The 25,910-nt window shown below is 37.9% G+C and overlaps 1 protein-coding gene across 2 annotated transcripts in view; it reads right to left on the bottom strand.

Moving 5' to 3' along the window:
- RECK (reversion inducing cysteine rich protein with kazal motifs) overlaps positions 1-25,910 on the bottom strand; it is a 61,439-nt gene that overhangs the window by 19,205 nt on the left and 16,324 nt on the right. Inside the window, exons 7-14 of one of the 2 annotated variants that reach the window (XM_067470148.1) lie at positions 24,028-24,065; positions 16,996-17,002; positions 15,635-15,668; positions 15,092-15,289; positions 12,514-12,781; positions 9,300-9,479; positions 6,636-6,848; positions 2,687-2,823 (exon numbers count right to left, since the gene is read on the bottom strand). In XM_067470148.1, the coding sequence (XP_067326249.1) occupies positions 2,687-2,823; positions 6,636-6,848; positions 9,300-9,479; positions 12,514-12,781; positions 15,092-15,289; positions 15,635-15,668; positions 16,996-17,002; positions 24,028-24,065 (1,075 nt within the window). The remainder of the gene's footprint in view (positions 1-2,686; positions 2,824-6,635; positions 6,849-9,299; positions 9,480-12,513; positions 12,782-15,091; positions 15,290-15,634; positions 15,669-16,995; positions 17,003-24,027; positions 24,066-25,910) is intronic. The other variant, XM_060781482.2, reaches the window with a different exon arrangement.

The following is a 25,910-nucleotide window of genomic DNA, read 5'->3' as shown; positions in this document are numbered from 1 at the left end:
CTCACTGTATCCTTCAACAACTAGTTTTCCCCATTCAATCTCTAGGCATCCAACTGTAACCAGCCTGGATCACTAAACAATTTAGATTCTTTAAATGGAAAAGCAGCAAATAACTTTTAGACTTAGCATTTGTATTCCAATTTATTTTTACTAAAGTAGACCTTGCCACATTAGCTGCCATGGATCCAGAATCAAACATGGCCATACGGCCCGAAAAAACTACAACAACCCAGTGTTTCCGGCCATGAAAGCCTTCGACAATAAACTGGCGTCTGCCATAAAAGCAGAAATCGTCATTAATACCCTGTCTGAGCTTAGTCTTTTCCCTAGGGGCCAGTGAAAGACTCTTGCCCATCTAATGGCCATCTTAATAATAATAATAATAATAATAATAATAATAATGATCTTTATTTATACCCCGCCACCATCTCCCCAATGGGGACTCGGAGCAGCTTACATGAGGCCAAGCCCAAACAATAATTACATAAAATAAAACCGAAAATGCAAATAATAAACAACAACAACATAATTAATAAAACAAATGAAAAGCATAGCAATATAAAATTACAATAGGCATAATCACAATGACAATGGGCGGGCTACATGTAATGGATAAAAGAAAGGCTGATTAAAAGCTGATTAAAAACTCAGGTGAGATAAGACAGAAGCAGATTATTTGCGGAGGAGAGCTCATTATAGTGGAAGGTCGTGGAACCAAGCTTTCCCACAAGGGGGGATGTACTCCAATGACAAAAAAAAAATAATAATGTTGAGGCTGAACACTAGTGTGAGTCTTGGCAAAGTATTTCTGATGGCATGAGAAGTTGCCTTTTTAGACCTATGCAAAGTCGCCAATCTTTTATCCTCCATTTTTAAAAGATGCATTATTACCATGTTTAGGGAAAAGAGAGCCCAAAATCAATCCAACAATAGAGGCATCCATAAAGGGAGATTTCAACTTTTCCAAAACCTCAAGTATTAGGGTAAAAAGATGTCTGACATAAGATGGAAAGGCTCTAGCACCTACTCCAGGATGGGATAATTCTCATTCTACAATCTATAACTTCTGAAATCACTCCAGAAAAAGGTGAAGCAGATTGTTCCTGCTTAGCCATAGCCATGATTTCTGGAATCATGTCAGCATTTGTAACAGACACCTGATCAGTATAAGCCATCTCTAATGTCTTTTAAAGGGCATTAAAATGCTCTGCCTCAAATAAATACACATAAACATATGCAGCAAAAAAAATCCCATCCATCCTCTCTCTCATAGTTCCAAAAGAAAGAAATCTTCCCAGAAGGAAAAATCTGTCCAAGATCTTCTAATTGAATGGCTCCAGAAGGTGAATAGCCAAAATGCAGAAAGCTCAATTCTATCAGAACTAAGGCAGGGCAGAAATGGGAAGGGGGAGCTGGGACTTCCGCTTAGGGCAGAATGAATTATTACTTATATTTTTATTAGTATTTTCAAATACAACGTTGCAAAACATTTTGGGGAGGGGGGAGGGGGGTCAGGAAAGATAGGAAGGGAAGTGTGGGAGTTCCAATGGTAAAGGGGCGGGGAAAAGGGGGGCAGGAGGAAAAACAATAAAAAACGGGGGGAAAGAAAAAAAATACAATACCGGTTCAAAAATACAAACAGAACAAAAACAGAAAACACAGGTTGACTTCCATTCTTCTTCTTGGTGGAGTATATATTTCCCTTCTAAATTCTCTCCCTAATTAGGGAGTGTACCTTTAATTTTTATTTGTTTGATTTATTTGTTTTTTTGTTATTTTAGATTTCCCCCTCATCATAACTGCTAGTATCCTCTCTTAATTCTGTTTCTTCACTTGGGTATTGCCCTTGGGTATTTAATTGATTTTCTTATATTACTCAAGTAGTTTCCACTCCGTTTGTTTCATCGGTCTCCCTGTATTCCTCCTCAGGAAGTATGTCAATCTATCCATGTCCCCGATCTCATAAAGTTTTTCTAGCCATTGCCCTCTTTTTTTGGAGTTAGATCTGATTTCCAGAGTCTTGCATATGTTATACGTACCGCTGTGGTCATATATGTAAATAGAATGTCCTTGTTTCTATCTAATTTCAAGTCCTTATCTGTTAGTCCAAGTAGAAAATATTCTGGCTTCATCGGGAATTTTCTTTTTAGGATCTATTGTATTTATTCCTGGATTATTTGCCAGTATTTGGTGGCTTCAGTACAGGTCCACCATATAGGGTAGAAACTTCCTGTATGTGAACGACACTTCCAGCATTTATTCTGGCTATTTTTATACATTATGCCGATTTTCTATGGGGATGGGCAGAATGAATTATTAACATTAACATTAAACCAAGCCCTGTCTATGAGAAGCATGGGAAGAACAAGATCCAACATATGGATTACCTCCCCACACTACAGGAAAAGGAGGAAATCTAATTCAAGTGTCCTAAATTCAACTTTGTCACTGGAGAAATGAAGACGTTTCCACAGACCCATAAAAAACAGATTAAAATAATATATTATAACAATATTGTTTCCATGTCTGATGAAGAGGGAACTAGCTATTGAGCAATTTTTGTCTCTCAAGTTACTGGTACAAATTAAATTTCATTTTGAGTGTGCGCAAAGCATCCACCTTTTTTACAGCTATTATTTTTTTATATTTCAAACGTGGTTCACAAGAGCAGTTCTTCAGTACTTACGAAGATATGTATCTAGGGGTATGCAAGTTTCCAAATCATCGGTTGGAGATAAAAGTTCACAAACACTTTCAGCCATATGTCCTTCTGGAAATTTACTTAAGTCTCCACATTTTTTGAGAATTTCCACACAATCTGATCTTCAGGAAAATAAAATTTTTACACATTGAGTAGATGTACAAAATGTGAAAAAAATATATCTGCATAAAAATAATTTATCCAAGTTAAAATAATTTTGTACACAGCTCTATTAATATGAAAATCAGACTCATATATTCATTACATAAAAATAATTTATCCAAGTTAAAATAATTTTGTGCACAGCTCTATTAATATGAAAATCAGACTCATATATTCATTACCCTTACTCTTATCTATTAATTGTACTAAAATTTATATGCAGTAGGCCCTTGATATCTGGTGGAGTTTGGTTCCAGAATACCTTACCAAAATCCATGCATGCTCAAATTCCATTATATACGGTTGGCCATCCATTTTCTTGACAATTAGAGGGCCACATGAAAGGGAAAAAACTGAATATCTCAAGATTCCTCAAACTGTATTTATTATTTACAAAAAGTTCATTTGCTGGCAGGGTAGCTGGCCCTACTGCATGTGTATTCCTTTGCGCACTCACTTGCTTGGTTGAGCAGACTGCTGAGGTAAAGGGGATGAGTCATACCAATTTTATTTGAATTTGAGATCTCACTTTCTCCATACTGGACAGAGACATGCATGTATGCATCACTTTGGCCTGCAAAAGCTTTTTATTGTGTTGATATGTCTCCACTCCAGTACTATCCTGGGAAATGCTATCCCTGAGCTTATCCAAATTTCAGATACATTGCAACACTGAAGACAGCAAGAAGTCAGTCAGACTATGCTTCTTTGTGTATGTGATGTTGTGTTTAGGACATTTGTCTAGTCCAACCCTCCCCAATTTGATACACTCCAGATATTTTAGACAATGTAAATAATGGTTTTTCATTTGTGCTTGAGCTTCAAGGTGATCCCTATATGGACAAGTGGTTGTATTGTTCAATGGGTCCACTGTAGTAAGCATATCTAGACTATCAAATCTTAACGAGAAGTAAAAAAGAATGCAAGTAAAACTTTGTTAATATACAGTGAGATCAAACATTAACGCTTATTTAATCCAGAGCTTTCCAAACATCTCATGTTGGTGAGACACTTTGTAGACATGTCTCATTTCACGACACTGTAATTTAGTTTTATTAGCAAATTGGAAGTTGAGCCAATTATTAAAGGAGATATGGATACATACTCAGTTCTTGTGGGTTTTTTCGGGCTATATGGCCATGTTCTAGAGGCATTTCTCCTGACGTTTCGCCTGCATCTATGGCAAGCATCCTCACCTCTGAGGATGCTTGCCATAGATGAAGGCGAAACGTCAGGAGAAATGCCTCTAGAACATGGCCATATAGCCCGAAAAAACCCACAAGAACTGAGTATGTATTCATATCTCCTTTAATAATTGGTGAGGATGCTTGCCATAGATGCAGGCGAAACGTCAGGAGAAATGCCTCTAGAACATGGCCATATAGCCTGAAAAAACCCACAAGAACCATATGGATACATATATAAACAATAATAACAAAATGTATGGAAACACAACATATCTCATGAAAAACTTTCACTTATATTTTTAAAGTATATGATTTATTGAATATTTCACATAGACAGGATGCTTGCACTGCATCCTGTCAGATCCCCAAAATCTGGAGGAAAGCAAAAGTCATCGCCATCTTGAAGCCAGGCAAAGACCGCAATGACCCAAAAAGCTATAGACCGATCTCCCTGTTGTGCCACCTCTGCAAAGTTCTGGAGACACTTATTTTGCATAGAATTATGGAAAAAATAGACCCATATCTGATCCCACAGCAAGCTGGTTTCAGGAAAGGCAAAAGCTGCACATCGCAAGTGCTGAACCAGACTCAGTACATCGAAGATGGCTTTGAAAGGCAGCAGATCACAGGAGCTGTCTTCATAGACCTGTCAGCAGCTTATGATACTGTGAACCACCGCCTCCTCCTGAGAAAAATGTATAATATCACATAGGGAACCTGCTACAAAACAGGAGCTTTTTTGATGAGTTCCAGGGCCAGAGAAGCAGATGGCTGAAACAGAAGAACGGCCTGCCTCAGGGGAGCGTGCTCGCTCCATCAATGGCCAACATTTACACAAATGACCAGCCGTTGCCAGAAGAGACAGAGAGCTTCATCTATGCTGATAATAGTGTCATTACTGCTCAAGCAGGGAGCTTTAAGATGGTTGAACAGAAGCTTTCCGAAGCTCTAGGCGCCTTTGCTGCCTATTACAGGGAAAACCAGCTGATCCCTCACCCATCTAAAACACAGACATGTGCTTTTCATCTCAAGAACAGACAAGCATCCCGAGCTCTGAGGATCACCTGGGAAGGAATCCCACTGGAGCATTGCAGCGCACCCAAATACCTGGGAGTCACTCTGGACCGTGCTCTTACCTACAAGAAGCACTGCCTGAATATCAAGCAAAAAGTGGGTGCTAGAAACAATATCATACGAAAGCTGACTGGCACAACCTGGGGATCACAACCACGGAGTGTCTGCACCCTACACCACTGGAGAAATTACATCGCACCACCTGACATCCGCTGGGAAGTAGCAGCCAATAGTGAAAGGACTAAGGCTATGACATCTCCAGCCAATCCCTTGTTTGGGTATCAGCCAGCACATCAACGACTTAAATCAAGAAATAGTTTTCTAAGATCTACAGAGACACTCACTGGAACACCTGAGCAAGCGCGAGTCCAAAAGTGGCAAGCTCAAACCCAGAACCTCAATCAATGGCTGATACCAAATGAGAGACTCCCCCCTGGGCACACAAAAAACTGGGCGACTTGGAAGGCGCTAAACAGACTGCGCTCTGGCACGAGATGCAGAGCCAACCTTCAGAAATGGGGCTACAAAGTGGAATCCACAACATGCGAGTGTGGAGAAGAGCAAACCACTGACCACCTGCTGCAATGCAACCTGAGCCCCGCCACATGCACAATGGAGGACCTTCTTGCAGCAACACCAGAGGCACTCCAAGTGGCCAGCTACTGGTCAAAGGACTTTAATCAACTACCAAGCCTGCAAACTCTGTTTTGTCTGTTTGTTAAAATTTTGTTAAAAATGTAATACAGTTGTATGGTTGCTGCTGACACGATAAATAAATATAGACTCAAAAGTTGCAACACAGTTTGGAAAGCTCTGATTTAATCCGTCACAGCTCCCCAACACTCTATTCAGTGCTTCCCTCTGGCTGACTGTAATCTCTCTATTACAGCTCTTTCCTGTCTCTATGCCCTCTCTCTCCTACCTGCCTTCCTTCAAAGACAAGTCTCAATTTTGTATCCTTCCTTTTGCATAGGCCTCTTTTGTAGCATCCTGAGCTGTGATTGACTGGCACTAACCGGGACTGTCCAGTTCCTCCCTTCTCACCACCATAGCACATTGAAGTTTCCTTAACCATGTAATCTGATGTGGTGGCAATTGATCCTGACCGCATATTCAGCTTAGCTGCAAAATATAAGACGTTTCCAGGTATGTTTTGATTCTAACCAGTGGAAAACAGTGGGTTGTTCTGGTGGAAAACATTGGGTTGTTCTGGTTCCTAGCTTTCTCTTTTATTTTACTTAAAAAATATTTTACAGAGTCAGAAATATCATAGCTTTGATGAAAAGCAGCAGCTCCCCTGGCGGCCAGAAAAAAGTTAAATAGCCTTGGTGTATTTGTGTGTTAAACGTTGTTTGTCAAAACTGGCATTGAATGTTTGCCATATATGTGTTGACTGTAATCCGCCCTGAGTCCCCTGCGGGGTGAGAAGGGCGGAATATAAGAACTGTAAATAAATAAATAAATAAATAGCTTTCATCTCTATGTGCATAAAGACAGAAAAAACTACTTACTTGCAAATGATGCTTCCTCTTGATTTACTGTGACAAGGTTTAATCTGCAGCAAACAAGCAATGGCTTTCCATGTTTCTGGTAGGCATGTTTTAATATCAAGAACAGGAATATTAATAAATGGCATCTTAATGCTCCCTTTCTCCCACAGTTTCATATCGTTCATAGCTCCTTGGTCCGATTGGGCATTGCAACTTCTAAAGAGTTCAGTTGGCCTTGGAGAGAAAATAATATATAGTCAGTCAAAAAAGGATAAAATAATTGAAATGTTTTCATGTTTACATAATTTTACACATACAACACAAATCAAAACTTGGTACTTTAAGGGAGATGGGATATAAGGAAGTACAAAAGGAAGGCTCAAGAGATAGCAAAGTAGACAGCATTCAGCTGGTGGTCCGAGAGTCGTGATCTCTGAATTAAAAGATGTAATATTTAAATAAAACTACATTTAAATAAATTTAAATAAATGAGAAAAAGTCACAAGGAGAAAGGGGCATTTAATAAAAAATAAAGTTAAAGAACAACATATCTGGCTACCAGTATTAAAAAAATAAAATTACAATAGCAAAACAACAGAGAGTAAACAATCAGGGACAGCTAATCATCTCTCAACAAAAGATTCCCTCAGGTACTAACAAGGTAAAGGTAAAGGTAGTCCCCTGACATTAAAACCACACCAAAAAACTACCAGGCCATCAAATGCTAATCTAGGTGGTCAGTTGAAACATTCACAACTAGTTCCAGGAGACAAGAGTTCTTTGTCCCACCCTGGTCATTCCACAGATATATAAACCAATTTTCCTGGTTCCAACAGACCTCACTACCACTGAGGATGCTTGCCATAGTTGCAGGCAAAACGTCAGGAGAAAATGCCTCTAGAACATGGCCATATAGCCCAAAAAAACCTATAGACCCATATCTGATAACAACCCAGTGATTCCGGCCATGAAAGCCTTTGACAATACATATTAACCACCAGTTACAGACAGTTATAAACGAGCAGAGAGAGCACTGGCCTTATTAAACAAGAAGCAAAAAGAGATGAACGGCTATCCAGATGAGATCCCAGGTATACAGTATATAAAATAGGTATACAAATCAAACATTTACTGATAATAAATTCTTCTGAAATTTATTTTAATTCTGTAATATACATATAATTTTACCATTTATTAAAGACAAAAGCCAATTTGCATACTAATCAGATGGATGTGTTTTTTTATTTTTATATAAAGAATTAAATATTGGCTGCAGGATGTAGAGCATCTTCAACATTTTTCATGCCAAGCTGCCATGCTTGGTTTTCGGCCTCAAATGGCAGAATATTCTCTATTGGCTCTCCTTTTTTCTCCTGAATTAAGGGAACACAATGGGATGCTTTCAGGTCCGCACCTCCAACTTAAAAAGCCCTAGGTTGCAGAGTAATCTGTATGCCTGAAATCAGGCCCGTAGCCAGGATTTCGATTTGGGGGGGGGGGTGCTGAGTTTGTTTGGGGGGGCTGAGTCTGAGCGAAAGAAGGTCTAAACCTAGCAAACCTTTTGTATCGTTACCCGAATACCACCATGCATATGGGATATATTGAGTATGGTGATCAGATCATGATATGAATAAACATAACAGTTTAAATAATGCACCAGTAAGGCCTTTTCGCGAACCACCATGAGAATTTCGGGGGGGGGGCTGAAGCCCTTCAAGCCCCCCCCCCCCCCCCCGGCTACATGCCTGAAATGAACCCACCTTGCTCTTGTTCTCTGTATTGTCTGTTCACATCCATATATGCAACCCATATCCTTTACTCCCCCCCCCCCCCAAAAAAAGGTGAATAGGAGGTAACAACCCTTCTCTCCCAACATAGATTGCAGGCAATATATAAAGAATCACATTATATAATTCAACATATTTGGGTTAATTGTCTAGAAAAAGATGCTCAAATTATAATGAAATTTCAAAATTTAACAAACTGAATTTTAACAAAAAAAAAGTTGAGCATTTAGAAAAATCCACAATACCAAACAATGGATATTTAAATGTCTGGATTGGGCAGTGATGCAGTCTGTAGTTGAAATAGCACTTCTTCACACTATTAGTATTTCTTCTTAAAAAGACACCCTTTATAAATTATTGAAATGTACACCAAGACCAAACAGGAATTCATGCACCTAAGTCCGAAAAAGGGAACATATAGCCCTTCAGTAGCTGTTCCAAGCACAACTCCTGCCAACCTTGGCCCACACAGACAATAATGAAGGATAATGGGAGCTGTAGTCCAACATCATACTGACTACATATTTCTCATCCCGGAACTAAATTGTGCAATCTAAATAACAATCTTATATCATGTTTTAATTCAAATTTTAAAATGCAAAGGAAAAATAAAAAAACATAATCAGAGATGACAATGTTGTAATCTGATTATGTGATAGAAAAGAAGCACTACTCAACTTCCATGAGCTTCTGACACATGTATGGATCTCTCAATTACAATGAACACACTAAATCACAGCAAGTTAGATGGCACTACCTCTTCATCTACTCTATGTCCAAAAGAAAGAAATTAACCCTTTTAGATTCCTCAGGGCTCAGTAAGCAAAGAATTTGCTACATTTCATTAAACAACAATATATTATTTTTACTGGGGGAAAAAATAGTGCATCTTTCCTACCTGTTATTAAAATTAGTGCAGTAGGTGAGATTTCTACAGCCCAGCTGACAAGGTTCACGTACATCTGCTAAACAGGTCAGCATGGAAACTTCAGCAGGATTATACTCACAGAAGCGATCAAATTCTTGCCAAGTCTGTGTATTGCCCCAGCTGCTGCTATAAAGCTTCGTGCATAAATCTCTAAAGAAAACAAATATATGGGGGAAAATTAAGATAAACTCTTTTCTAAATCTCCGTAATTATATTTAGGAGAAAACAGTAAGATTTGCTGTCTCACATATGTATTTATTTATTTATCGTGTCAGGGACAACCAGACAATTGTATTACATTTCTAATAGAACAAAACATCCGCCGGGACGTAGCAGCCAATAGTGAAAGGACCAAGGCAGAGACATCTCCAGCTCATCCCTTGTTTGGGTATTAGCCAGCACGTCAACAACTTAAATCAAGAAATAGTTTTCTAAGATCTACAGAGACACTCGCTGGAACACCTCAGCAAGCGAGAGTCCAAAAGTGGCAGGCTCAAACCCAGAACCTCAACCATGGCTGATACTAAATGAGAGGCTCCCCCCTGGGCACACAGAAGACTGGGTGACTTGGAAGGCGCTGAACAGACTGTGCTCTGGCACCACGAGATGCAGAGCCAACCTTCAGAAATGGGGCCACGACATGTGAGTGTGGAGAAGAGCAAACCACTGATCACCTGCTGCAATGCAACCTGAGCCCTGCTACATGCACAATGGAGGACCTTCTTGCGGCAACACCAGAAGCACTCCAAGTGGCCAGATACTGGTCAAAGGACATTTAATCAACTACCAAACTCGCAAATTTTGTATTTTATCTGTTTGCTTTGTTCTGTTAGAAATGTAATACAATTGACTGGTTACCCTGACACGACAAATAAATAAACAGAACAAAACAAATAAAAACAGACAAAACACAAAATTTGCAAGCTTGGTAGTTGATTAAATGTCCTTTGACCAGTATCTGGCCACTTGGAGTGCTTCTGGTGTTGCCGCAAGAAGGTCCTCCATTGTGCATGTAGCAGGGCTCAGGTTGCATTGCAGCATATGTGCATGCTATAGTTGATAACAATTGGTCTTCCACACTCACTGTTAACTTTGCAATTTTGATTATTCTCAGGTTATGTGTCCCTGTAGCCTCCATTGCTGCTGCGCCTTTGTAGCATTTCAATGGTAAAGTAAGCAGCCAACTTCCCATATTTCTCTTGGCCAAGGAAGGCTTATGCTTTTCTACAGCTGAGAGGGATGCATCCAGTTTCCCACTTTTCTCTTGGTCGAGGAAGGACTCTCTGTCCTTCTTTAGCCAAGACAAGGATAGGTAGCTGGCTGAGCCCCTCTTGATTGAAGAAGGACGGAGAATTGTTCCTTGGCCGAGAGATGTATGGGACTCTCTATCCCAGGGGTCCTCAAACTTTTTAAACAGAGGGCCAGGTCACAGTTTCTCAAACTGTTGGAGGGACGAATTATAATTTGAAAAAAAAGACATGAATGAATTCCTATGCACACTGCACATACCTTATTTGTAGTTCAAAAACACTTAAAAACAATATAATAATTAAAATGAAGAACAATTTTAACAAATATAAACATATTAGTATTTCAATGGGAAGTGTAGACCTGCTTTTGGTTGATGAGATAGGTTTGTTGTTGTTGTTGTGCTTTCAAGTCGTTTCAAACTTAGGTTGACCCTGAGGGCTGGGTAAATAACCTTGGAGGGCCGTATCAGGCCCCCGGGCCTTAGTTTGAGGACCCCAGCTCTATCCTATACAGGGCAGAAGGGTGCAGCTCATTTAACATGGTTTGCTCCACTGAGAAAGGACTCTCCATCCTTCTTTAGAGGAGAAGGGAACAGCTGGCTTCCCATGCTTCTTGGTGGAGGAGGGACTCTCCCTTATTGACACTTAGCTTTCATAAACTCAGGAAGAGCCAATTCTTGAAACAAATATTTGATGGTGAGATAGATCGACGAAGAGGAAGGCAGTATGAAGCTTGAGGTTGAAACAGAGGTTGCCAATGCAGTGCTGAGACCAAAGTACTAGGTTTGGATGAAGCCAATTTTGCCAAAGCCAAGCGGGTTAGTATGGGGTCACCAGCTTGTACTGTGGATTTACAAGCTGGTGAGGTGGGTGATGGGGAAAGCACATTTAAATTTCATTTCAGTTGCACCTCCCTGTTCTTCTTTCTCTTAGGCATAAAAGCCTAGCAATGGGAGAATGACTGGAAGATATCAAGACATAGGAAGCATTTAATGTGGCTATCCATGTTCGGCATTCTACACATTTCTTTAAAAATGTAGTAGACAACATAATGCTGAGAAGGAAAAGACAAGCATCAAAAATGAAGGGCAAATGAACGCAAGGAAAAAAACAACAACCCATGAGTAACCAGAAGCAAAGCTGAAATATGAAGAGAAATTCTGAAAAACAGAGAAATAATACTGGAGGAAGCAAATTGAAAGCAAATTAAAAGCTAATTGAGCTATTGCATCACCAGACGAAAAGCAACTGGAGTTTTTTAACACTAAACTGCTAGTGGTTGGGGTCACCAACAAAATATATCCTTGAATTCTAGAAGGTTCCTAAGGAGCTCTGTTCAGGTGCAGATTTACCCATTGTGCAATTTCACAGATATTACAAAAAGACTTTAGAAGATGCCTGTGCGTGAGTTTTTTTTAATGTGTGGAGGTCAGTGCACAACTGATCAACACACAGTCTTCACAGAATGAGGTTCCACTAGTGGTGTAGTTTAACACAATGACCGTGGTTTCTCAATCTGTTGCAGCCTTCTTCCGCCTTCACAGCCCTTTTAACATGTACCATGTTATTCTCCCCCTGCTCCGCCATTGAAGTCTTTGGGTCTTCGGACTGTGCTTGGTCTGGAACCTCCCCCCCCCCCCACCCCCGCGGCCACTCCTGGGAATGCACAACTCCAGTTGTTGTGCCCGCAGGTTCATTGGAACACGCAAGCCCCCTCACCATGACAAGGTGACAGTCCAAAAGAACCAGCATGACCAGCATGCCCCAACAGCACCCAGACCTTGTTGTCTAATAATGTAAGCTACCCAAGTAAGCCAATAAGAAGACCAAGAATAAGTGTTCATCGAAACATTAATCATGAAAGGTTGAAAAACTAAGTCATTTTTTTTCAGAAAAAGTTTACAGATGTTGAAAAGAGAGGGAAATATACTGACCTGCACATGGAAGTATTTGCTTTGGAACAACAGTGCAACTTAGCACCATCTAGGCCTGTTGAAGGTGGAGGATGTAATGTGACTCCAGGATGAACAGATCTTGAGCTCTCCAAGAAACACTGCCAGAGAGGGTCCTGTGGAAGAGGCATTGTTTTACAGCTATCAATAAGTGCATCCACAATTTCAAGTTCTGTTTTCATTGACATCAGAATCCTTTTACAAGCCGTTTGGCAGGCATAATCCTCGGCTCTATCACAGCAGAACAAACCTAACAGGAAAGGAAAAATAACAGTGTAATGTACCAAGTAGTATTTCAGTAACAAGATCCAATATCACAAAAACTTATTAAAATGCAATTATTATTTTAAAGTATATCAATATTAAAATATTCAGTTCCCTTGTCTCTTTCCTCCCACCTCCAATCTTAATTAATAAGTCAAATATATATCACTTTCCATCACTGTACATCTAACATATCATAGTATTACATTAGTAATATATTTTCCCAATATAAATTTTTATCTGATGATGGATTAAGAGAAAAGTTTATATGAATAACATAGTAAAATTTATATATAGAGAGGGGGGGGATATATATATTCTGATAATCGATTTCAGTGTATGATAATCAATTTTAGTGTTTATGTATATTTATAGTTTATTTTATGTTCTGGCATCTAATGTCTGCCGTATATATGTTGCGCTCTGACCTGAGTCCCCTTTGGGTTTTTTGTTTGTTTGGTCTTTGTCGTGTCAGGAGGGACTTGAGAAACTGCAAGTCGCTTCTTTGGGATGAGAAGGGCGGAATATAAATGCTTTAAATATACATATACTTATACATATATATTCTTCTTGCTATTTTTAGTTTGTACGTTAGCTTTTCTGATAGTGCTACAGACCACACTTTTGTACTAAAAGATTCTCATGCTTTCTATGATTTCACTATTTCTAATTGTGCATTTCACAATGCTACAGGATCATCCTTTGTTAATCTTTAATTTTCATTTTCAAAGCATGGAAATTAACAATAGTGCTCCTCTATAATATATTCTTTGATTTTACCTAAATCATTTACTTTAGATTAGCCATCTATTTTACTGCACCTTCTCCAGCAAAGATCTGACATTTTGAATCTTAGACCAATCTTTTAGTTTTTGAAGTGTATATGTGTGAGAAGTGTATATGGTGATCATCAGAACCATTGCTACTTTCCCACCCAGGATTTCAAAAAGACCAGAAACTGTGCTGCAGTGAAGTCGGGGTGGGTGTTCAAGTTGTGAGGAGTTACTGGATTGCAAGTGCTCACATGCAAATAGTCGAAAAGGAAGCCTTTTACACACCACATAGGCAAAATTCAGTTCCCCCCTCATTCAACCAGCCTTTTGGGTGAATACAAATTTGGTAGATTTATTTATTTATTTATTTATTTATTTCGCTTATATACCGCAGTTCTCAACCCAGGGAATTGTTGGAATTTTATTATTCACTGGCATAGTCGAGAGCAAATTTTTACGTGCTCCTCCGCTACGAAGGCACTCAGAGCAGTTTGCAAAAAATTATTTTGCCCTCAGACTTATAATGTACATATCAATAATTATTACACAAATATTACATAAGACACGGTGTTGCTCCCTCCCACTCAATAGCCAGCTGGTACTGTAAGCATATACAGTACTAACAGTACTCTTACACGGATTTAGCAGGAAGACTTTCCCAGCCCTATAGAAAGATTCTAGGGATTACAGGAAGTCCCCAAGTTACAAACAAGATAGGTTCTGTAGGTTTGTTCTTAAGTTGCATTTGTATAGAGTTGCACATTTTTAAAGTGTAACTCTAGCCAATTTTGTAAAAGTTTTGATTAGCATGGGGGTTAACACTTCTGTAAAGTTTATTTTGCTGTCTGTATCCCTGTTCGGAAGATTTCTGCTCCACTGCAGGTGACTACTTTCTCCATTGAAGGTGGCTACTTTTCCCATATCTAGCTCTTATTTCCAAACCTGAGGGAAGAGAGCTCTGATATTCTTTGTTCAACACAGGTATGAGAATAAGTATGTGAAATTCTTCAAGAGCAACCCAGAACTCCCTCTGGGCCTAAATCCAGAGGGAAACACCCCAATGGCCAAGCAAGCGCTTGGTCGTTGATTATTGGATTTTAGAAAATTTGGGTTGTTATGGAACCAAGGACGAGTGCTAAAACTTTAGTAGAAACACCTTTTTCTCAACTCTTCCAGTAATAAATTTCCTTTCCTAGGGATAATTTCCTCTCACTTCCTGTTGTCTCATTCCCATTCTTAATTATGAATCATATGTAAGTACGATCTTTGTAACTTGGGTACCATCTGTATACCAGATACTAGGTTTTACAACAAACAGTTGATACTTTTGCTTACAAAGCAAGTGCTGTACAACTAAATTACATCCTTTCTACTCAAGAGAATATTTGGAATCCATACGATTTGATAAAATATTTAAAATGGAATCAAATACATAAATAGACAATAACTCTTATAACACAGATGTGTATATTCATGGATTGGTTGTTTAAATTCTTTGACTATGCCCCCACTTTAATACTTACTATCTGTGGAGTTTCGCATTGGATATGATTGTGTGTAGTTATTCACACAATGAATTAACTGTGGGCTAACAGAAGCACAGTAACTTTCAACAGCTTTTATCTGAGAAGGACCTGGAGAAGAATCTGTTCGAAAGATTGCTTGGCAGTATTCCCGACAGTTGGTGTGATGACCAGCATAGCTGCAACAAACTGATCCCACTAGAGAGAAATATGGAAACATCACAATCATTACAAATAGCACTTGGGAATGAGAAAAGTAATCTTGCAGCACTTCTGACTGTAAATATGCAAACTACAAACTTTAATACTTGTATAAAACATTCTACCTCTCTGTGCTAAGATATCTGAGATATATGCAAGAAATACACTAATTTCCTCTGAACTTCAGAAAGGTTACCATACCAGTCAGTTCAAAAAACTGTAAAACAGATATTCAGTTATGAAGTTCCTTTAAAAAAATGAAATGAACATTTTTAACAAACAAACAAACCTTAAAAATAGAATGAAATGCAATGAAGATTTCCCCCCCAAAAGTATACTTACTTTCATTTCTGTTGATGCAATTAAAAAGGGCATTCTAGAAAAGGAAAGAAAAATGCAGAATCAACCAGCTACTAATGGAAAGGTTAAAGAATGGCAAGTGTACTACATCTTTTATAAGCAATAGAATCTATTTAAATTATATTGATACACAGAGATGTGCATAAAATAATTCAAAATTAACAAACATATGATTCTAAAATTGTATATCAGAAAACTAATTAAATATTTAAGGATATTATGAACACTATTGAGGATAAAAAGAACATGCCAAAGACAGTTATAGAAGACTGCATTAAAAAACATACTATTTGCCATAAAATGTAAAATAAAAAAAATGTAAATATGATTTTATTGCTAAAACCCAGTAGCTGAACTTGGAATAAACTCATTTTTAAAACAGTCTTTCTATATCCTGCTTTCCTCTCTTAGAAGAGACTCAAAACAGCTAGCAACACTTAAAACAAACTAGCAGCCAGAGGAGCTGTCGATACAGAGTTGTGAACTCCCTGTAGCCAGCCTCAGTTAACAATCTGGTTGCAACTCTTTAGACCAGCTGAAGTTTCCAAATACTCTTCAAAGACACCCCCAAGAAGAGCACATTATAATAATCTAAATTGGATGTAACTAAGGCATGTACCACCATGGCATGATCCAGCATCTCAAAGAATGGGTGCAGTTGGCACACAAGTTTTAAACGTGCAAAGATACTTCTGGCTACTGAAGAAACCTGGGCTTCCAGGTTCAATGTTGGATTATGTTTTGAATTGGTGAACTGTTTTTAACTGGATGCTTACAATTGTTTTGATTGTGTTAATTGTAACTGAGTGTTTTTAATGTATTGTTTTTGGCATCTAATGACTGCCCCTGTAAACTGTCCTGAGTCCCTCTTCGGAGATGAGAAGGACGGGATAGAAATGCCCGAAATAATAAATAGATAAATGTCAAGTCCAGGAGTATCCCCAAACTGCGGACCTGTGTCTCCAGGAGAAGTGTAACTTCATCTAGCATAAGATGAATCAGTCTTGTCTGGATTAAGTTTCAATTTGTTTGCTCCCATTCAGCCCATTATTGGTGACACTGTTTTAGGATCAGGACAGCTTCCTTGGCTTTGAGTGCAAAGTAGTAGAAAGGTTGGATGTCATCTGAATATAGATGGCACTGCATTCAAAAACTGGAAATGATCTTTCCCAGCGTTTTGATGAACATGTCAAATAGCATGTGAAACAGCATGTGAAACAAAACAGAGTCTTGAGAGACCCCACAGGCCAACAGCACCAACTTCCCCAGGATGGGAATCCCCCAGCACCAACTTCTAGGATCAGGGTTCGCCCCTCTAGGAAGGAACAGAGACACTGTAAAACAGTGCCTCTAGGTCCCATGTCAGCAAGACGGCCCAGAAGGATATCATTGTTGGGAATCAGCCTGTGTTTGTGTTTCAGGATCCTGATGTGGGAAATGATGAGGGAAATGATGGTGCTGAGACTGAAGTACAAGATGGAGATGGTTTGGTCAATGATTTTTAGGCAGACAATGACAGAGAGGCCCCAGTGCAAAGGGCAGTTTCTCATGAGAATATTCCTGCTGGGCCTAGCAATGATAGCTCACTCCCTCTCTCTGTGAGCTCTCAAGATTTGGGTTTAGAAAACAATCTGACACCTGGGAATTTTGATGAGCAGCCAGATAGGGAGCTGAAGAATAGGCGGCTGAAGATTAGCCAGGATCAACATCAAACTTAGTGTTTACGTCACTCCGAAAGGTTGCATTTGATAAGGGAGAAATGTGGGGGGGGGGGGGAAGCAAAATCAATTTCTGAGTTTTGGGATATAAGGTTTGCCTCAAGGGGAAACCTGTTAGATCAGGCATAGTTTGGAAACCAAGTTAATGTGCCATGGAAATCCTGTTCAAGGGGTCTTGTTCCTGTGGAGTTTTTTAGCCTTTTGGATTGTCTTTGCATCCTGTTTGATTCCTGTCTGGATTAATGCTGTCTTGGATTACTTTTATTATTTGTGTGGACATTGCTTTGTGTTACTGCTTTTTATGGACTTATTACTTTTTGGAACCTTCTTATTTTCTTAAAAGCGTTTATTTCATCTGGCTATTTACTAAGCTTCAATAAAAGAAGATTTGTTTCTTCAATCTTCGTGTGGTGTTTTTTAAAGTTAGAGGGCTTCTTCCTGACGTGGAGTGCAACAATCATGATCAATGGTATTGAAAGATACTAAGAAGCACTTCTGAATCTTTTTGTTGGTTTTATATTTGTATGATTAAGTAATAAAAGCTTTTACATCTATGCTTATACTCTGAACTATAATTAAAGGAAGCTTCTTCGTTTACTGTTTTTTAGTTGCTGATGGGTACATTTAACTGCTTGAAGAAGTGGCTTGAAAATTGATATACAAATGCACTTTTGTAATACACAAATTGTCAGAGGTATCATCTGAAATGTAATCTTTCAAATTATGTTTACCATTCAAAATACTGTAGCAGTTTGACATCATCATTATATTTAAAGTCAATTTTTGAAAGATCCTGTATTCCCTGAAAACTAGCATATTTCAATTACATAACTTCCTGGTTTCAACACTAGTTTCAGACAGAGCTGGTTTTCCATTCTTTTTAAATAATTTCCACTTGACATCCATGAAGAAACATTTTGTCTTTGCCAAGAAACAATGGTTGTTCCACATGCACAGATTTCAAAATTAAGTTCAAAAATTCTAACAGTTATTAAAATGTAGGGGTTGCTACAAAAGATGTCTGAAAATACCACCATTATCTGGCTTACCTTTGACAGATCACTGCTCAAACAACTATTTAGAAATGTTTGGATTCTTACAAATGCATTATTCTTTTAAATTGTTTTACAACTCATTCATTTTTTGGTCCATAGTGTACCATTCTAATGTTTCAATAGATGATTATAGACAGGTACCGCAGGGCATAGATGTGGAATTTTGCAATGTTATCTGCTTCCCTCGAAAATGTCACCCCCTAAATTTTCCCTGTTCAAAAAGAGTCTGCTACTTAGCATTTGGTGATCCACTCTTATAGAAACACTTATACTATAAGACACCTTTCCAAGAATTTGAACCCTATCCCATCCCATCACTAAATAAATAAATTAGGTTTAAAAATTTTAAAGGCTTTGCATATTGTTTTCCTTAATTTATTTACATGTGGCACAAATTTATCTTTTCCCTCCAATTTTACAAATGCATTTCCTATCACAATTATTATCATCCAATCTATCTGATATAGCTTAATTCTTGCAAACATTTTCAAATTCATGGAAATTATTATTATTATTATTATTATTATTATTATCATCTTTATTTATACCCTGCTAAAATCTCCCGAAGGACTCGATGCGGCTTACAAAGGCCAAGGCCACCAACAAAACAACAGCATACAAATACAACAGTAAAAACTCATAAAGCAAATAATAAAACATCAAGCAAAATAATAAAACACTAAAAACAATGACACCATGATGCATTTAAAACCTAAGGCCGGGCCAATGTAATGGACAGATTTAAAAAGTGCTGGACTTGACAGGTGTTATGTAGAGGTTTTTGGAGGTAGGTGTAATGTGCAGACAATCCTAAATCTCTAACAAAGTGCATTTGGGACATGATGCTAGGAGTTTCCTATTCTGGAAAGGCACACTGGAACAGCCAGCTCTTCATGCTCTTCCTAAAGACTGCCAACGTTGGGGCTTGTCTGATGTCCTTGGGGAGAGAGTTCCAGAGTCGGGAGGCCACCACAGAGGGTTAGGGTTAGGGCCACCACCACCCTAACCCTAACCCTGTCCCTCGTCCCCACCAAACGCGCTTGCGATGCAGGTGGGATCGTGAGCAGGGCCTCTCCAGATGATCGAAGGAATCGTGTGGGTTCATATATGGAGATGCGGTCACGCAGGTAGGCGGGTCCCTACCTGTGTGACATCATATTAATTATATTAATTATACCCGTTACTTTTTTCTCCTAAATCAAGAGCCAATAAATCAATAAATCATTTTACCACAACTTTATTCATTTTGTAAAGTTGTTTTAAAAAATAACCTCTGTGTGTGTGTGGGGGGGGGGGGGAGTTGTGCATCTTATGCAAGTATTTATTTATCTACCAATAATTATGTTTTGTTATAGGTTTGTTTAGCTACTTTAGCTTAGTTACCAAAGCCACAGCTATTTTCTCATTTAATTTTGCATTAATTTGAAAATCTGCATAAACATCATTCATAAAATTGAAATATGTCAGGATGTGTCTTCATGTTCGAGATTCCAAGAAGTCTTCTTCCTGACACTAGGGGGAGTAGTCATGATAGATGGGTTTATGGCAGGGACATCTGGGCATAGTATTCGCTTTGAAGCTGTGGGAAAAGGAATCTTAGTCTAAACTTTGATAAGCAAGGGGGAGAAGGAGGGGCCGAAGCCAGGAGGGGGGATCTGGAGACTCTTGGCGGGAAACCTCAGTTCTCTCTTTGACTTTGTTCTGTATGGACTGAAATAAACTCCAAATCCGAGTACCTACTTGTGAGTGCGAGTTTTTTCTAAGATCCAGCGGAACCTGACAGCTATACATGCACAATTGTTTAAAACAACTCAGTTTTTACAGGGGTGAAAATCCACGCTGAAATGGCATGATATTCATTGACATCAATACTAATCTTCTCTTTAAAAACAAAACAAAAAAAAATCAAGCTTCCTTTGCCCTGTCCATATCAAAGAGAATTCCATGGCTCTCTAGCTATCTTTTATCAAAGAGAATTCTGAAGTTAAGATACAATATCTAGGGATCAGCTTTCTAAGTCTGTTAATATCAGGGACAGATTTTGATACAACTAGCTTGAAGGGAACAGTAGATCTGAAACATTATAAAGATAATGTTTCAGATATAGAACTACACAGCACACAAAATCTATTATCAGACATACAAGAAAATCAGTCACTATCTGATACATGTAACATAATAGCATAGCATATTTCCAGCATCCATATACATAGTGTGATTAAAAATATACTTCCAGGCATCTGAAAGATCCTAGTCAGACTTGAGGACTGATGCTGAGAATTCATAATGTCTTTGCCACTGGTGTAACCCTTAGGTACACCAGTGTCTTATTCTCTACTGTTTACAACACTGGTTTTACAGATGGGCAAACGGGATTATGCATCTTTCAAAACTAGTCAAACTGCATCACCTGAAGACCTGTTAAGAGTAGAGCTTTCCAAGATTCTTGTGTAGTTTCCCCTATAGACACTCCATGTGGTTCATAACAAACATCACTATTAACAGATTTTCTTTTCTTATTTAGAAACTGATTGATTTTAGAGGCATTTACTGCAATTCAATCAATAAATTGTGCAAGTTATACCTTTACCTTACATTTGAACAGCACTAGCCTATGTTTGTAGGGGTGAGCATTTATTCTAAGAGTCTAATTTTCACAGAAGGAAGACAAGGCATAAATGGCACATAAATAGTCATCCAAATGGACACATTATCTCTTATAGATATTTGTGTGTGATATTTTACTGAAGATCAAGGGAAATTTCAAAACAATAATGCTGTAGAGGGATAGTTCAGCTTTCTTTTCCTTTTTTTAAACCAAAGGTGGCCAATTTATTCCTGCAGCTAGTCTGCTTCCAGGCTATCAGCACTAATGTTAACTGTATGTCAATTATGTGAATACAAGCAATTTTACATCCTCTGAAGTTGTATAAACATAATATTTGAGAGCCTTATTAAGAACACTAACATGCATTCCCAATATTATCTTGAGGCAAGAAACTGAACATTCTAGTAGAAGCCGGTAGGCAAACGTAATAAATTATTAGATGAAATTGATGTTCTTTCCGGTCCAAAAGTAAAGTGACTCTATCTACAAAGTTACAGAAGGGTTCCTCTGCTTTTCTAGCTATGGGATACATGAATGCTAAGCAAGTCGAGTGAATCAGGCATACTGCGTTACAAAATCACTGGCATATAGTATCCCTCTTATAGGAAGTACAGGGGACATTTAAATTCCCAAACTATATGGCTTATTTTCTTACTGTCCCTGTTGTTGGACAGTTTTGTAAGATTACCATCCAAGAGAGTTTACATCTTTGCAACATAGGTGCAGTTGAAACTGTCAAACATGTTTTCATTGCACTGTTCTTTCTATTGAAATTTGCATCTTCATATTATTACCCCAATTCTTCAGAAAAATTCAGGAAGATTTGAAATATTCTATGCGGATCTCGGTTACATATGTGTCAAAATTTTGTGTATCTACTTATTTATGAAACTGATTATGAAACAATAACACATTCAGCTTTTTGTTTAAATATTATACTGGAAGTTTTAGTATGTATGCAGATACATGTATGTATATTTCACTTGCTTTAGGTGTATGTTTTTATCTAGCATTGTTTACAGTTCTGTTATCTGCAAAATTGTGCCGTCTAAACCATAATACACTTGTGTTAATTCACTTGTCTGACTAGAAGACTGTAAATTCTTCTTATTCAATATTTGCACAAGTATGCCCTCCTATGCTAATAAGCTTGAAGGCGCTATGATCCAAAAGGCAGCTTCGTAGGGGAGTAAATTTGAAGGAATCGGTGTGGAAAACATAATTTATTTTCAACTACTTGATAGCAGTAGCCAGGATAGTTTATCCTTGACACTGGAGAACTATAGAAATCCCAACGATAAAGGAATCTATATAAATAAAAATGTAATATTCTAATTCCAACAGACCTCACTACCTCTGAGGATGCTTGCCATAGATGCAGGCGAAACGTCAGGAGAAATGCCTCTAGAACATGGCCCTATAGCCCGAAAAAAACCACAAGAACCTAATAATTTATTACTTATTAACTCGACTGAATTCAAAAACTGCTACAGTAGATTCTCCGTTAACTGGCACTCATGAGAATGGATAAATTCCAAATAAATATAGTTTCTGGTTGCTATTAAAATAGGCCTAACTAATACTATATACCATACTATACCATAAACTCTGTATTGATTTGGTATTAATTTTGAAGTCATTAATTAAAATTAAGACAAATATAAACATAACTTCATGTAACACTATTTTACTGTTTTATTGTATTATAAAAACAGTAAAAACTTTTTTATTTAAAGTATTATTTCTTCTACTTTTTTGTCGATTGCTCAAGAGTTCCAGTTGCTCGGGTTCTGAAAGTCTACTGTACTTGACCAAACTCTATCTAGAAATGAAAAGACTATATTACACAGCAGTTTGGGCGATTCTTGGAGGGAAGGATTGTCTTTTTATACATTGGCTTCCAGTGTGGATGCTCTTAATTGTAAAACAAGCATTTCTCAGAAGGCAAACCACTGAGACTAAAAAGTGGTTTTTAGTCAAAATCTGAACACCAAAACTACTCTTTTGAACCTATTGTTTTCATCTGCAATATCTATCATATTTCTTCTATTGTACGACACCCCTAATTTCACTACCACCACCATTAACTAAAATACATAAGAGACACCTGCAATTCTAAGATATATCCCATTTTTTACATATTTATATAGGGGGGAAAGTGCATTTTAGATATAAGGAAATACAATACACCGAGGGGGAGGGGGGCTGAGTACCAGTCTGAGGTAGGTTTCAACCCCTAATGTCCAATATGCATTTTTGACACTCTGAAATAAACACCCATAACAAAATATTCATTTCACAGAAGATAAACTGGATGCACACACATACACATGGTGAGGCACCACAATTAATGGATACATGCAGACTTGTGCAACAAAAAAGCAGGCATACAAATATGCACAGAATAAGGAAAACCAGCACAGCTCTCTAGCTTCTCTAACCTCCTCCTCCCAGCCCCCCCCCCCCAAGTTTCCCACCAACCAGGTTGCCTTTTTCTTTTTTCAGTGCAGCTAGATATAATTTCAAATGTGCTGGGTATCGTTGCCCATCATATTTACTTTTTAAGAATACCTCTAGGGCCTTCTATTTCATTCCTGTCCTTATAAATGTCATGTTATTACAATTTTTCAGTTGACAATATGGAAAAAATGGTACAAAATACTTTTGGTCAGAGAATGCAATGTATTAACTCTTTTCCCAACAGGGCAGATTGACTTGGGATATGCTATACAGGTTTCACTAGATAACACATCAACATCCCAATTATTTACCCACTGATAATGTTAAGTGGAAATTAGAAATATGAGAAAATGTATTTGTAACTAGTATACAAAAATGTTAGTAGTAATTTTATATTCTTAAACTTTTCATCATTCTTGAACAAATTGTGAAATATGATACCATTCCAACAAAAACAGAATAAAGAAGGAGAACTAAGAAAAGAAACTATTCTGACATAATAAATGCTCACTATTTCACTCCCATTTTTCTTACCTGTCCTTTTCGTTCTCCAACAAATATTGGTCAACTTCCTACAGCAATGTAGAAACCCAGAAAAGAGAAGGAAACACACAGCATAATAGAGGAAAGGTTACAGATATGGACAGTGAAGTATATAACAGTTTTAGAAGAGATAAGGCTAAATAGTATTTCAGGAGAACTGAACTGTGAGTAGCTCCATTTGCCCTGCCTCATTCAATAAATTTTAAAGAGACTTCAGATGATGCCCTGTGTTTATAACACCCTCTTGATTTGACCACCAATGCTTCTATATTTATCTTACCATAGAAAATCTGTTAAGGAGAAAAGGAATAGCTGCACAGTGCCTTTTATTTACTACAGCGTGAGAAGCCTCTGTTAGAAAGGCTCTACACAAATGTCAGAGGCTAGAAATTTTAGGGAAAAAATCTGTTCAAACATACACTTGAAATTAGAAAGGGAGTTAAGTAGCATACTAATAGTTTTCTCAATTTTTCAAACTACCAATACTTATGCAGCCAAAATAAAATTGCTCAAGTGCAAGAAAGAGAGGAGAGGAGATGTTTGAGACTTCAGAAAACCTCAAGATTAATAAAACACCAAAAATGCTTTTGCACTTTCACAAGAGGAGAATAAAGCCCTGTGATGAGTGGGCATGTTCAGCAGTCAAAGAAAGTTGGCTGACTATTCTGAAAGCAAATGGAGGAACTGGTTGGGAGATCGAGGAACTGGTTGGGATGCCTTTAATCTTAAAGACAGCAGTCCACATGCTACATTTTGTTAAAGAACAAGGAAGCCATTGCATTTATCCTTTCAATTCTATGATTCTATGATTCTAATTTAAATGACAAAAACATAAAGAAATCTCAATATGGAAATGTCTGTTTGTGAAGAAAATTAATCCATGAAGAGTTGGGATTCCTTGTTTTTCCAGTGTAGCTTTAAGGATGGAGTTAACCATTTTAGTTGGTTAGGTCTTATCTTTTATTTTCAACATCATCTTTCTACAATGCTGCCTAAAAGGATCAGAAATATCCTACAGTAATTGCAGAAACATGAAATTGTTGCCTATCTCTATACTTAATACTGTCTGTCTCCTCCAGTGCTATAGGCAACTACAGCTTTGCATGATAGGAGAGAACCTGTGCCTATGCAGATGTTGCAGACCATTGGCCATACTGGCTAGTAATGATCGCAGGTAGAGTCCGAAAATATTTGGAGGTCCACAAGTTTTTCATCCCTGGCTTAGCAGGGGCCCCATATAAGAGAAAAACTGGGTATGAAGTCAGTAAATAAATAAAAGCACACTGGATATGAGTAGGAAGCAGCAACAGTGAGACTTATGATTCTCTGCTCATTTCTCCTATCTGAACAGGATGAAGATTTCTGAAACCTTAGTTTAGTGTGGTGTGTGAGCATGCTTTATTTTTTACACATTTCTATCATGGCAAATGGTCTAATATGTAGCTGGATCTAAAACAATTTTAAAATCAGTGTTCTTCTTGCAGAGAGGAGAGATAGCATAACATAGCAAGAGATTTCTGGTTTGAAAAGGAGACAGACAGATAAACATTGCTGTTTATAATACTTGGCAAAATCCAACTTTATCTACACTATATTATTGGCACAAATATGTTAACAGATTAATTGTAACATTTCTATGTGCACATACATTCAACAAAACAAGAATATAATTTCCAACAACACATCTAAATAACGACAGCTATAAAATATAAGACTGCTTTATTACAACAATTTGTTCTGTTAGGCATGTTGCCTGATACTACAATTACTTCAGAAAATGGCCAGCTTTCTCCTAAAATAAAAGACAGCATTTTCAAGAATACTCTGAAGTTAAAGAATTCCTACTAGATCCATTTCGGAATGCTGCCTGTAAA

This window comes from Anolis sagrei, chromosome 6 (assembly GCF_037176765.1).
Source record: "Anolis sagrei isolate rAnoSag1 chromosome 6, rAnoSag1.mat, whole genome shotgun sequence".
Classification (NCBI taxonomy): domain Eukaryota; kingdom Metazoa; phylum Chordata; class Lepidosauria; order Squamata; family Dactyloidae; genus Anolis; species Anolis sagrei.
This window is presented reverse-complemented; position numbering and strand designations above follow the sequence as displayed.